The sequence below is a fragment of the Octopus sinensis genome, linkage group LG14 (assembly GCF_006345805.1).
Source record: "Octopus sinensis linkage group LG14, ASM634580v1, whole genome shotgun sequence".
In the NCBI taxonomy this organism is placed as follows: domain Eukaryota; kingdom Metazoa; phylum Mollusca; class Cephalopoda; order Octopoda; family Octopodidae; genus Octopus; species Octopus sinensis.
Window position 1 is genome coordinate 48,556,097 of NC_043010.1, and position 12,000 is coordinate 48,568,096.

At 38.2% G+C, this 12,000-nt stretch overlaps 1 protein-coding gene across 1 annotated transcript in view; it reads left to right on the forward strand.

Annotated features, from left to right (window-relative positions):
• The window catches only part of LOC115219341 (dynein heavy chain 6, axonemal-like), a 349,247-nt gene that overhangs the window by 318,879 nt on the left and 18,368 nt on the right, over positions 1–12,000 (forward strand). Inside the window, exon 77 of the mRNA XM_036509002.1 lies at positions 2,234–2,320. Within this exon, the coding sequence (XP_036364895.1) occupies positions 2,234–2,320 (87 nt within the window). The remainder of the gene's footprint in view (positions 1–2,233; positions 2,321–12,000) is intronic.

Genomic DNA, 12,000 nt, shown 5'->3' on the forward strand with positions numbered 1-12,000 from the left:
TAAATATTGCCGGACAGCAAACAGAGACTTGGACATTGCTTAGAAAGTATTTTGCCTTTTTTATCTTGTATATAGTACGCACTAGGGATTTTGACCATTAAATTTTGGGGAAAAAATGCGGATTATACACGAGGATTTACAGTAATCTATTTATTTAAATTGTTGGCTGGATTATTGCAGATTTTTGCACACCTTTTCTTTTCTTTTTGCGGTGAGGATCAGCAAAAGCTTAGTGCGTTATTTGGTTTAATGTTATCTCTTGTCATATGAGTGCTTTTAGCAGAAGAATTCAAACAATTGTAAACATTTGGAACTGGCTTCCAGCAGAAGGTTATCACAATCCTATCACACCAACTGCATTTTCTTGTGAATGGTATCACAAGTTTACAGAGAATGCAAGTTGGAAAACAAAATATTTTAGAGCAGAAGCCTGCCGTTTGGTAGTACAAGAGCCTAAACCTGTGGGTCATATCCCAGGAAGCTGCCCTACCAGATGGTGCATGATCTCATATCTTTTTTTCTACCTTAGTTCATGAATAATGCTCAAAGGATCATAAGATTTTGAGGGAGCAACCCCACCCAAGGCCACTGACATTTGATTGGGCTGCTGACATGTATTGAGGCAATGGGTTATTGTGGTATTGTGCTTTCCCCTTCCCCATCCACTAATAAATCATGCCAAAACTAGTATGAACAAGTCTTAGTCAAAGTCTAACAAAGATCCGGACAATTCTCTTCTTCCTCTTCTCAAATGTTTGTGGACACCTTTCAATTCTGGTTTCCACACACCCCGTACTAACATATCACCTTCTAAACCTGCTCTCTAGGAAATAAATCTCTCACCCTTATTTTAAAGCCCATCTCTCATAGTTAAACTAAACTGTTTAATCAGTGGTGTCTATAGCTTTATAGTGGAAGCACAATGGTCCAGTGGTTAGGGCAGTGGACTCGCGGTTTATGATCGCGATTTCAATTCCCAGACTGGGCATTGTGAGTGTTGAGCGAAAACACCTAAAGCTCCACAAGGATCCGGCAGGTAATTGTTGCAAATTATGCTATACTCTTTCACCATAACTTTCTCTCATTCTTTCTTCCTGTTTTCTGTTGTACCTGTATTTCAAAGAGCCAGCCTTGTCACACTCCATGTCACGCCAAATCTCCCTGAGAACTACATTAACGGTACATGTGTCTGTGGAGTGCTCAGCCACTTGCACATTAATTTCATGAGCTAGCTGTTCCGTTGATCGGATCAAATGGAACCCTCATCGTCGTAACCGATGGAGTGCCACAGTAGCTTTATAAAAGGAGTTGGAGGTCAGATTGTGCATTAGTTTTGGATGAAGAGGTGTGAATATCTGATGGGTGTCTTCCTGTCAAAATCTCACAGCCTACTTATATTTTTACAGACTCTCTCAGGGACAGGGCGAAAATAGTCTGGATCCACCTTGGAAAATTCCTTTTGGTGTTCATGGTGGTGTCAGATTGCACTCTCACTTCCAATCATTTTTATCACTTGGATATCAGCAACAATGGCTTCTAGTTGCTCTGACTCAGTCACTATGCCCTACACCCTTGAATACATCTGCTGAACCTACTGGTATCTGAACTCCTCTAACCAGCAACAACTCTTTCACCATATCTTTTACTACATCAAGGGTGTTCATTTCCCTTCTCTCTCTCTCTCTCTCTCTCTCTCTCTCTCTCTCTCCCTTTCTCTTTCTCTCAGTCAGGCAGGCAGGCAGTGTTATATATATGTATAAAAAATATAAACTGGGACAAGAACGCAAAACATTTTGAAGACGATACAAAAAACACGGACGGGACATTCAAAGACTTCAATCTTCAGTCAAGAACTGGATCATCCTCACAATTTCGGCTGATTAATCTTGAGATTGCTCCAATCTGGCCAGCCCTAAGGAAAAATTAAGCTAAGCGCATTAGATTCCTTGGAAGAAAGCTTCGAATATATACGCAATAAGGACTGCAAAACAGACGATGTTACACGGTTGGAGAAAGAAAATATAAATCTAGTGGTAATTATTAGAAAGTTTCAAAGTAAAGGGAAGATAATTTCAGCCAATCAAGTATCAGTTTCACAAAATATATTTATATATTTAGAACCAAATTTGATTTTGGTTTGCAGGCAGTAGGCTAACTATTGGTATATTTTGCTGTTATTAGACGTCATTAGCATAGCATTTTTATATGTCTCATAATGTTTTTCTTTCAACAGCTTGATGAGAAAGGAAGGGTGAATTCATTAACTACAGTGTTAGGACAAGAAGTTGACCGATTCAATAAACTCCTTACAGTTATAAAGGTAACAAGCTTTCATTTTCAGTATTTTTATATTAGTGCCTTCAACAGAACAAAATGTTCCTAATTAATTGATTTCATGAAAGAAAAAACTATTGGGTTATCCGGAAAGTTCGTGCCAATTTATAGCAGCTTACCTTTTGACTTATTTTAGAAGATGGTTGAGTTCATAAAATAGGATTTGACTACACCTCCATTTAGAGCACAGTTTAAGCTATCTTTTCGTAGAAGAAGGTTTATGTTCCTGTAACCTGTGTTAATTCTGTAACCCTTTAAAATGGAAGATAAGAAAGTTCATTTTCGGCACTTGATGTTTTGGGAACCAGACAAAAATTGCTGTAGCTTGGCTGGGATGTGTTACCACACCCTCCATGTCCACCAGATATTGCTCCTTCGGATTTCCACTTATTCAGGTCTCTGCAGAATAGTCTTAATGGTAAAAATTTCAATTCCATGGATGACGTAAAAAGATACCTTGATGAATTCTTTGCCATGAAACCACCTCAATTCTGGGAAGAGGGTATTTTCAAGTTAAAGGAAAGATGGAGATGCATTGTGCAACAAAATGGTTCATATTTGGTTGATTAAAAATCTAATGGCAAGTATTTATTGACCTTTTTCTTTCCTTTAAAAGTCAGCACAAACTTTCCGGACAACCCAATATAATAAAACCATGTCTGCCTTCTCTTATCTTTTATGTTTTTCAGTCATTTAACTGTGGCCATGCTGGAGCACTGCTGTGAAGAATTTTAGTCAACTGAATCGACCCCAGTGCTTATTTTTTTTCTCTTTTCTTAAGCTTGATACTTATTCTATTGGTTTCTTTTGCTGAACTGTTAAGTTACGGCGATGTCACTTAACTGTAACCAATGCCAGTTGTCAAGGGTGACAAGGGATGAACACAGACACAAAGACACACACACAAACACGCACACACACACACACACACCACACACACACACACACACACACACATAAATATACTATCATCATCATCATCATCATCATCATCACATAATTTAATGTCTGCCTTTCACACTGGATTGGTATTTTTCCATTAATCCTGAAAGGATGAAAGGCAAAGTTTACCTCGGCAGGATTTGATCTTACAGTGTTAAGAATTGAAACAAACATCATGAAGTTTTCTATCCAACACTCTAATAGCCATAACAATTTATTGGTGTCTTTATTAGACATTATTAGCACCAAATTAAGACAGCCACTCTTAAGCATCGTCAGCTGTAATCAATAAACAATAAATACATGGCTTGAGTTTCATCAGTGGGCTTATTATTCTTTTTTGCTTCAAATATCTAATATTATTTTCGTTAATATTTTAGCAGTTAACACGTTAGGGTTCATTTTGATCTGTCCAGAGCTGTTAAGCTAAATGTTAGTAATATCAACGTATGGTAATTAACATGTTGTCAACTCTAATGAAGATAATCTCTCAATCTGATTATTGCTTTATTATTGTTATTTTACTTTGCTGTCTGTCAAACTGTTGGAATATATAAAATATTGTCTGACTTAGTCTTAAAAGTAAAGCTTTGTTAGCAAAGTCTAAATACTTGTAAAATATTTAGCAGGAGTGGCTGTGTGGTAAATAGCTTGCTTACCAACCACATGGTTCTGGGTTCAGTCCCACTGCATGGCACCTTGGGCAAGTGTCTTCTACTATAGCCTTGGGCCAACCAAAGCCTTGTGAGTAGATTTGGTAGACGGAAACTGAAAGAAGCCCATTGTATATATGTGTATATATATATATATAAATATATATATATATATATAATATATATATATATATATATATGTATGTGTGTATATGTTTGTGTCTGTGTTTGTCCCCCCAACATCGCTTGACAACCGATGCTGGTGTGTTTGCATCCCTGTAACTTTACAGTTCGGCAAAAGCGACCAATAGAATAAGTACTAGGCTTACAAAAAATAAGTCCTGGGGTTGATTTGCTCGACTAAACGTGGTGCTTGGGCATGGCCACAGTCAAATGACTGAAACAAGTAAAAGAGTAAAAGGGTAAAGAGCGTATGCAGGTGTGGCTGTGTGGATAAGAAGCTTACTTCCCAACCATGTCATCTTGGGTTCAAGTTCAGTCCCACTGAATAGCACCTTGGACAAGTTTCTTTTTTTTTACCATAATCCTGGTCCAGCCATAGTCTTGTGAATGGATTGGTTGACAGAAACTGAAAGAAGCTTGTCATGAATCTTGCTTCCAAGCCACATGGTTCTGGATTCAATCCTACTTGTATGGCACTTCTGGCAAGTGTCTTCTGCTGTAGCCTCAGGCCAACCAAAGCCTTGTAAGTGCATCTGATAGACAGAAACTGAAAGAAGCCTATTGTATATCTGTGTATGTGTGTGTCTGGGTATCTTTATATCTGTGTGTGTGTGTGTCTGTGTATCTTTATATCTGTGTTTGTTCCCTGCCACTGATTGACAACTGGTGTTGGTGTGTTTATGTCCCTGTAACTTAGTGGTTCAGCAAAAGGCTGTTTCAGTCATTTGACTGTGGCCTTGCTGGAGCACCGCCTTTAGCCAAGCAAATCGACCCCCAGGACTTATTCTTTGTAAGCCTAGTACTTATTCTATCGATCTCTTTTGCCGAACTGCAAAGTTACGGAGACGTAAGCACACTAGCATCGGTTGTCGAGCGATGTTGGGGGGGGAGGGGGACAAACACAGACACACAAACACACAAACATGCACATACATGCATACATATATATATATATTCATTCTCTCTTACCTGTTTGTGTCTGCCTTCCAAATGCTGTTTTTACTGAGATCTCCCTTTTTAGTAGAAGAAATAGCTATAACCCTTTGACTGCTATTTCTAAATTCGGTATGTGGTAAGGCAATTCGTTGCTAAACCCTTATTGCTTAGTATATATATATATATATATATATACACACACATATAAACGACAGGCTTCTTTCAGTTGCCATCTACCAAATCCACTCACAAGGCTTTGGTCAGCCCAAGGCTACAGTAGAAGACACTTGCCCAAGGTGCCATGCAGTGGGACTGAACTTGGAACCATGTGGTTGGTAAGCAAGCTTCTTACCACACAGCCACTCCTACGCCTTTATTACATTTATTTACTTGATGTAAATGTATTTTATCTTTTAATAAGTGATTTCCTAATAGAACTTTATGTTTGAAATTAATTGCTAAATCAAACGATAAACAATATTTTCTAAACAAAATATTGATTGTTTTTATTAAAAAGTTTTGTTTTTTTATTGTCTTTTTATATGTTTGTTCTAAACAATCCAAGTTTACAAGCTAACTGTTAAAAGCTCTTGCATTTTAAAATTTTATTACATTTATATTCTATTATTTAATAACTATAATTTAGTGTCCCAGGTGGTGAGCTGGCAGAGCTGTTTGCACACCAGGCAAAATGCTTAGCAGTATTTCATCTGTCTTTGTGTTCTGAGTTCAAATTCTGCCAAGGTCAACTTTACCTTTTGTACCAGTTGAGTACTGGCATCAATGTAATCAACTATAATCATCAATTATTAAAAGATAAAATACATCACCCTTCCCCTGAAATTGCTGGCCTTGTGCCAAAATTTGAAATCACTAATTTAGTCACCCAGGCAGTAAGCTGGCAGGACTGTTAGCATACTGGGCAAAATGTTTAGTGGCATTTTATCTCTCTTTATGTTCTGAGTTCAAATTCTGCGAAGTTGACTTTGTCTTCCATCCTTTCAGGGTTGATAAAATAAGTACCAGTCAAGCACTGGGGTTGATGTAATTCACTAGCACTCCCATCTGAACTTGATAGCCTTGTGTCAAAATTTGAAAACAATAATTTAGAGAGAAGTGAGTTAGTTGTGTTTGAATGGAGGTGGTACTGTCTCACATAACGAATTTTTATTAAGCTTGTCTGCTAATTGCAACATCAGGTATTTTTAATTGCTGTTTTACTATATCAGTAGTGGTTGACTTTGTCTTACCGGGCAGTTGCTAGAGAATACTGACGACTGAAGAAGTTCAGACAGGTAGAAAGAAAGAAAGAGAGAAAAGTAGATAGATAGAAAGGTAGGTAGGTATGTAGGTAGGGAGGTAGGGAGGTAGGTAGGGAGGTAAGGAGGGAGGGGGAGGAAGGTAGGTAGGGAGGGAGGGAGGAAGGTAGGCAGGTAGGTAGGTAAGGAGGGAGGTAGGTAGGTAGGTAAATTGATAGATAGATAGATAAATGCATAGATATGTTTCTTTATTAGCCACACAGAGTTGAACACAGAGGGGACAAATTACAAAGTAGAGCTTTATTGAATGCATAGATAGATAGATAAATAGATACATAGTTAAAAAGATAGATAGACAGATAAATAGATAGATAATTTGATAGATAGATATATCGCTAGATAAATGCATAGATAGATAAATTGATAGATAGATAGATAGATAGATAGATAGATAGATAGATAGATAGATAGATAGATAGATAGATAGATAAACAGGAATATCAGCAAATTGTATTCTTCATCAAGGTCGCAAGAGCTCATTATATAGAGGTAATGGAATCCTCATTACTTCCTGACCTCATGCATATTTTAGGGAATTGCATTTCAAATTAATCCTAACTATTCTATTTCACTATGTTGTTGTTGTTTGGCCACAGGTGAAGTCCGATTGAGTATGCCTACCTATGATCAGAGGCATTCCAAATGTAGCCATCACTTTGCATAGTGACTTGTAAGACTACTTCATCGAATGTGTCCTTTCCTTGTTTAAGATATTTGGATGTGATTGAGGGAATATGGCTGCTACTTCCTTGCAGTTTCCTCTAAGATCGATGGGGATGAAGAATCGATGATATGTGTTGGTAGTGATGCACACCATGGATTATTAGGTTTTGTGGGATGGACTTTGGGAAAAAATTAATCTCCTAGCAGTATCATGTGATAAAAACCTGATCAGTAAACATTTACACCATCATCATCATCATCATCATCATTGTCATCACCATGACCACCACTATCATTATCATCACTGCGACCACCCCCACTATCGTCATCAGCATGATCATCACCATAACCATGACCACCATCATTATCATTATCACTGTTACCAACACAACCACCATCATCACCATGACCACCACCATCATCATTATTGTCATCATCATCATTACCATCATCACTCCTCCCCCCACCACCACCACCGTCACCATCATCCTCCATCGTTTAACATCAGTCTGGGTCTGGTTCATCATCATTATCATCATCGTTTAACATCCGTTTTCCATGCTATCATGGGTTGGATAGTTCGACTGGGGTCTTGAAAGCCAGGAGGCTGCACTAGGCTCCAGTCTAGTCTTGCAGTGTTTCTACAGCTGGATGCCTTTCCTAACACCAACCACTTCGTGAATGTAGTGGGTGCTTTTTACATGCCACCGGTTGTTTAACAAAATCCAATGCATACCAGAGAACTGCATTGAATCCCCATGTTGGTTTTTAGCCTGGTTTCTATGGCTGGATGCTCTTCCTAACACCAACCGTTTTACTGAGTGCACTGCATGTATCTTCATGTCACTGCCATTAAGGAGTTCACCAAGTAGCCGCTCAACTGACCGGGAAACCCCAGAAATGAGATTATTTAAGAAATTAATATTTTGATATGTTGACTTAGATATATTCACTATCATTGGCTCATTCATCTTTTATGTTTTAATTTTTACTTGTTTGAATCATTAGACTGTGGCCTTGCTGGAGCACTGTCTTGAAACAAAGTCTAGTACTTATTCTATTAGTGACTTTTGCTGAATTGCTAAGTTGCGGGGATACAGGGAATATAAACACACCAACATCGGTTGTCAAGCAGTGGTGGTGCAAATACTAACACAAAGATACACACACACACACACACACACACACACACACACGTATATACAGTAGGCTTCTTTCAGTTTCCATTTACTAAATCCACTCACAAAGCTCTGGTCAAGCCAAGGCTATAATAAAAGATACTTACCCAATGTTCTACAGAGAGGGACTGAACCTGGAACCATGTGGTTGGGAACCAAGCTTCTTACCACCTACAATATCATCATCATCATAATTTTAACGTCCACTCTTTCATGCTTAAATGTGCTGGATGGAATTTGTTGAGGTGGATTTTCTATGGCTGGATGCCCTTCTGTTCACCAACCTTCACCTGTTTCCAAGTAAGGTAATATTTACCAATGATTAGACGTGTTTTCCTAACTGAATGGAAATGAAGGATGCTGTTTGCATGATGGTGATATTCGTTTACAACTATCACATGATGCCAAGGCAGGGAGAAGGTAATACACACACATGTACACTCACTTACACACTCTCTCACACACACACACACATGACAGGCATCTTTTCAATTTCCATCTTCTACCAAGCCCACTCACAAGACTTTGGTCAGCCTGGTACATTAGTAAAATAAAGATACTTACTCAAGGTGCCATGCAGTGGGATTGAACCCAGAACCATGGGATTGGAAAGTAAACTTCTTACTACACAGCCATAAGAAATTTTCTTAGTGGCAATGTCATTGCCAGGTATGTGTTGATATATAGTTTTGTCAACCATCAACTGTGAAGAGTACTATTAACGTCCCTTCTTATTATTAGTAACAATATATTAGTGAAATAATGATAGTATATTTCACTGTTATTATGTAATTAACTCTCAATTTCTAGCTGATGAGCTCTTGATGAAGATTACTAATTTATCGATACTGCAGTGAATCCTAAAAGAGACATTAGTGTTATTCATGTTTATATTGGTTAATTACATCAGAAGGTCTGTTGTTTGGATTTATCATTGACTAACTGCAATTACTTGGTATTGCTTATGTCAGTGCTTTTCAACATTTTTGCTGGAGCGGAACCCCAGGGAAACATTCCACTGGCTCGAGGAACCCCTGTGCAATAATTCAATAGTCTTATGCACACATATCAGCACAGGAGAATTAAAAATTACAGCCGATTTTAGCAGTTTTGTAACTTCTTGCGGAATCCCTGGACTGTACTGGCGGAACCCTAAGTTTCCGCGAAACCCTGGTTGAGAATCCCCGGACTTATGTTCATACATATCATAACCATATCACATTAGTGATTATAATGTATTTTGCTGCTGCTTTCCCTCCTGCCAACCATTCTTTCCATGTTTAGACTGATTATTTTAAGAGGTTGACCGTAACATTTCTTAATAAGACATAATTGAATAAAGGAACAATGCATCTCTACAATAATTGTTTTAAGGCAATTTTCCACATGGTGGTAAAGTGAACTTCTAAACTCCACGGCCATACCTGTACTTATATATAGGAATTTAAAGGCCTGTTTCTATTTCTCTTTTACTTGTTTCAGTCATTTGACTGCGGCCATGCTGGAGCACCGCCTTTAATCGAGCAACTCGACCCCGGGACTTATTCTTTGTAAGCCCAGTACTTATTCTATCGGTCTCTTTTTTGCCGAACCGCTAAGTGACGGGGACGTAAACACACCAGCATCGGTTGTCAAGCGATGCTAGGGGGTCAAACACAGACACACAAACACACACATATATATATATACATATATACGACAGGCTTCTTTCAGTTTCCGTCTACCAAATCCACTCACAAGGCATTGGTCGGCCCGGGGCTATAGCAGAAGACACTTGCCCAAGATGCCACGCAGTGGGACTGAACCCGGAACCATGTGGTTGGTTAGCAAGCTACTTACCACACAGCCACTCCTGCGCCTATGTTGTATTTATATTGTTTTATTCCTGTGCTATTTGATTTTGTAATGTCATATTTTAGTCCAGAAATATTGAAATCTGTTATTTGCATACTCAGCAAATATAGCTATTTTCTTTTTTTGTATGTGTGTGTGTGTTGCTTTGTGGGGTTTTATCTATTTTCTTTTTGTGTTTTGCAACTTGATCTAGAACAGAATTAGTATCTTTAATCCAAATGAATGAGATAGTAATAAATTCCTAGTCACTATGTTATCACAATAAAAATTATTAAAACCATTTCAAAGAAAATTAGATCTCTTAGGATTAAAATGTGAATGTATAAGTTGTATACAATGAAAGTGGAAAACTGAAACTTTATTTAACTTCTCTAATACTAAGTAAGGAGGTGGAACCAATGATGTATATATATATACACACACATACACACCTGCACATACATGTATATATATATATATGTGTGTATGTATGTGTGTGTATGTGTTTCTATCTGCTTATATGTATCATCATCATCATCATTTAACGTCTGCCTTCCATGCTGGCATGGGCTGAATGGTTTGTCAGGAGCCAGTCAAACAGGAGACTATACCAGGTTCCAGTGTATATATGTATATATATATGTGTGTATATGTGTGTGTGTGTGTATATATAATATATAATATATATATGTATATATATGTATGCATATATATGATATATAATATATATATAATGTATAATATATATAATATATAATATAATATATATATGTATATATCATCATCATCATCATCATTTAGCGTCCGTTTTCCATGCTAGCATGGGTTGGACGGTTCAACTGGGGTCTGGGGAGCCCGAAGGCTGCACCAGGCCAGTCAGATCTGGCAGTGTTTCTACAGCTGGATGCCCTTCCTAACGCCAACCACTCCGAGAGTGTAGTGGGTGATTTTATGTGCCACCGACACAGGTGCCAGACGAGGCTGGCGAACGGCCACGCTCGGATGGTGTTTTTATGTGCCACCGACACAGGTGCCAGACGAGGCTGGCAGACGGCCACGCTCGGATGGTGTTTTTATGTGCCACCGACACAGGTGCCAGATGAGGCTGGCGGACGGCCACGATCGGATGGTGTTTGTTACGTCCCCAAAGCACGGAGGCCAGTCTATGCGGTACTGGCTACGGCCACGTTCGGATGATTTTCTTGTGTGCCACCGGCACTGGTACCACAAAGATACAAATTCCATTGATGTTCATCTATTTTGATTTGTTTTGATTTGATTTGATTTTCACTTGCCTCAACAGGTCTTCACAAGTGTCACAAGAAGGAAGGTATGCACAGGTGGACTGACTACGTCCCAGGTAGGGGCCACGGGTTATGGCCTGACTAGTCTTGCCGGGTCTTCGGATGGTGTTTTTATGTGCCACCGACACAGGTGCCAGATGAGGCTGGCGAACGGCCACGATCGGATGGTGTTTGTTGCGTGCCCACAGCACGGAGGCCAGTCGATGCCTCCGTATATATATATATATATATATATATATATATATATATATATACATACATACATACATACATACATACATACATACATATAGATATATTATATATTATATATTATATTAGTATGTATGTATTTATATACACACACACATATATATATACATACACACACACACACACATATATATATATATATATATACACACAGATATATATATTATTTTTCTCTCTCTCTCTCTCTCTCTCTATATATATATATATATATATATATATATATATATATATGTATATAATGCTGGTTTCTCTGCTGGGTTTGGCACTTATAAACAGTTTCCCTAAAATACCCTAGAGATTCATTAGTGACCATCATGCAAAAACTGCTAATCAAAAATTTGAAATTGATTTCAGCTTTTATCAATTGACATCCTAACCAGCTGATTTTTATTAATGAGTGCAA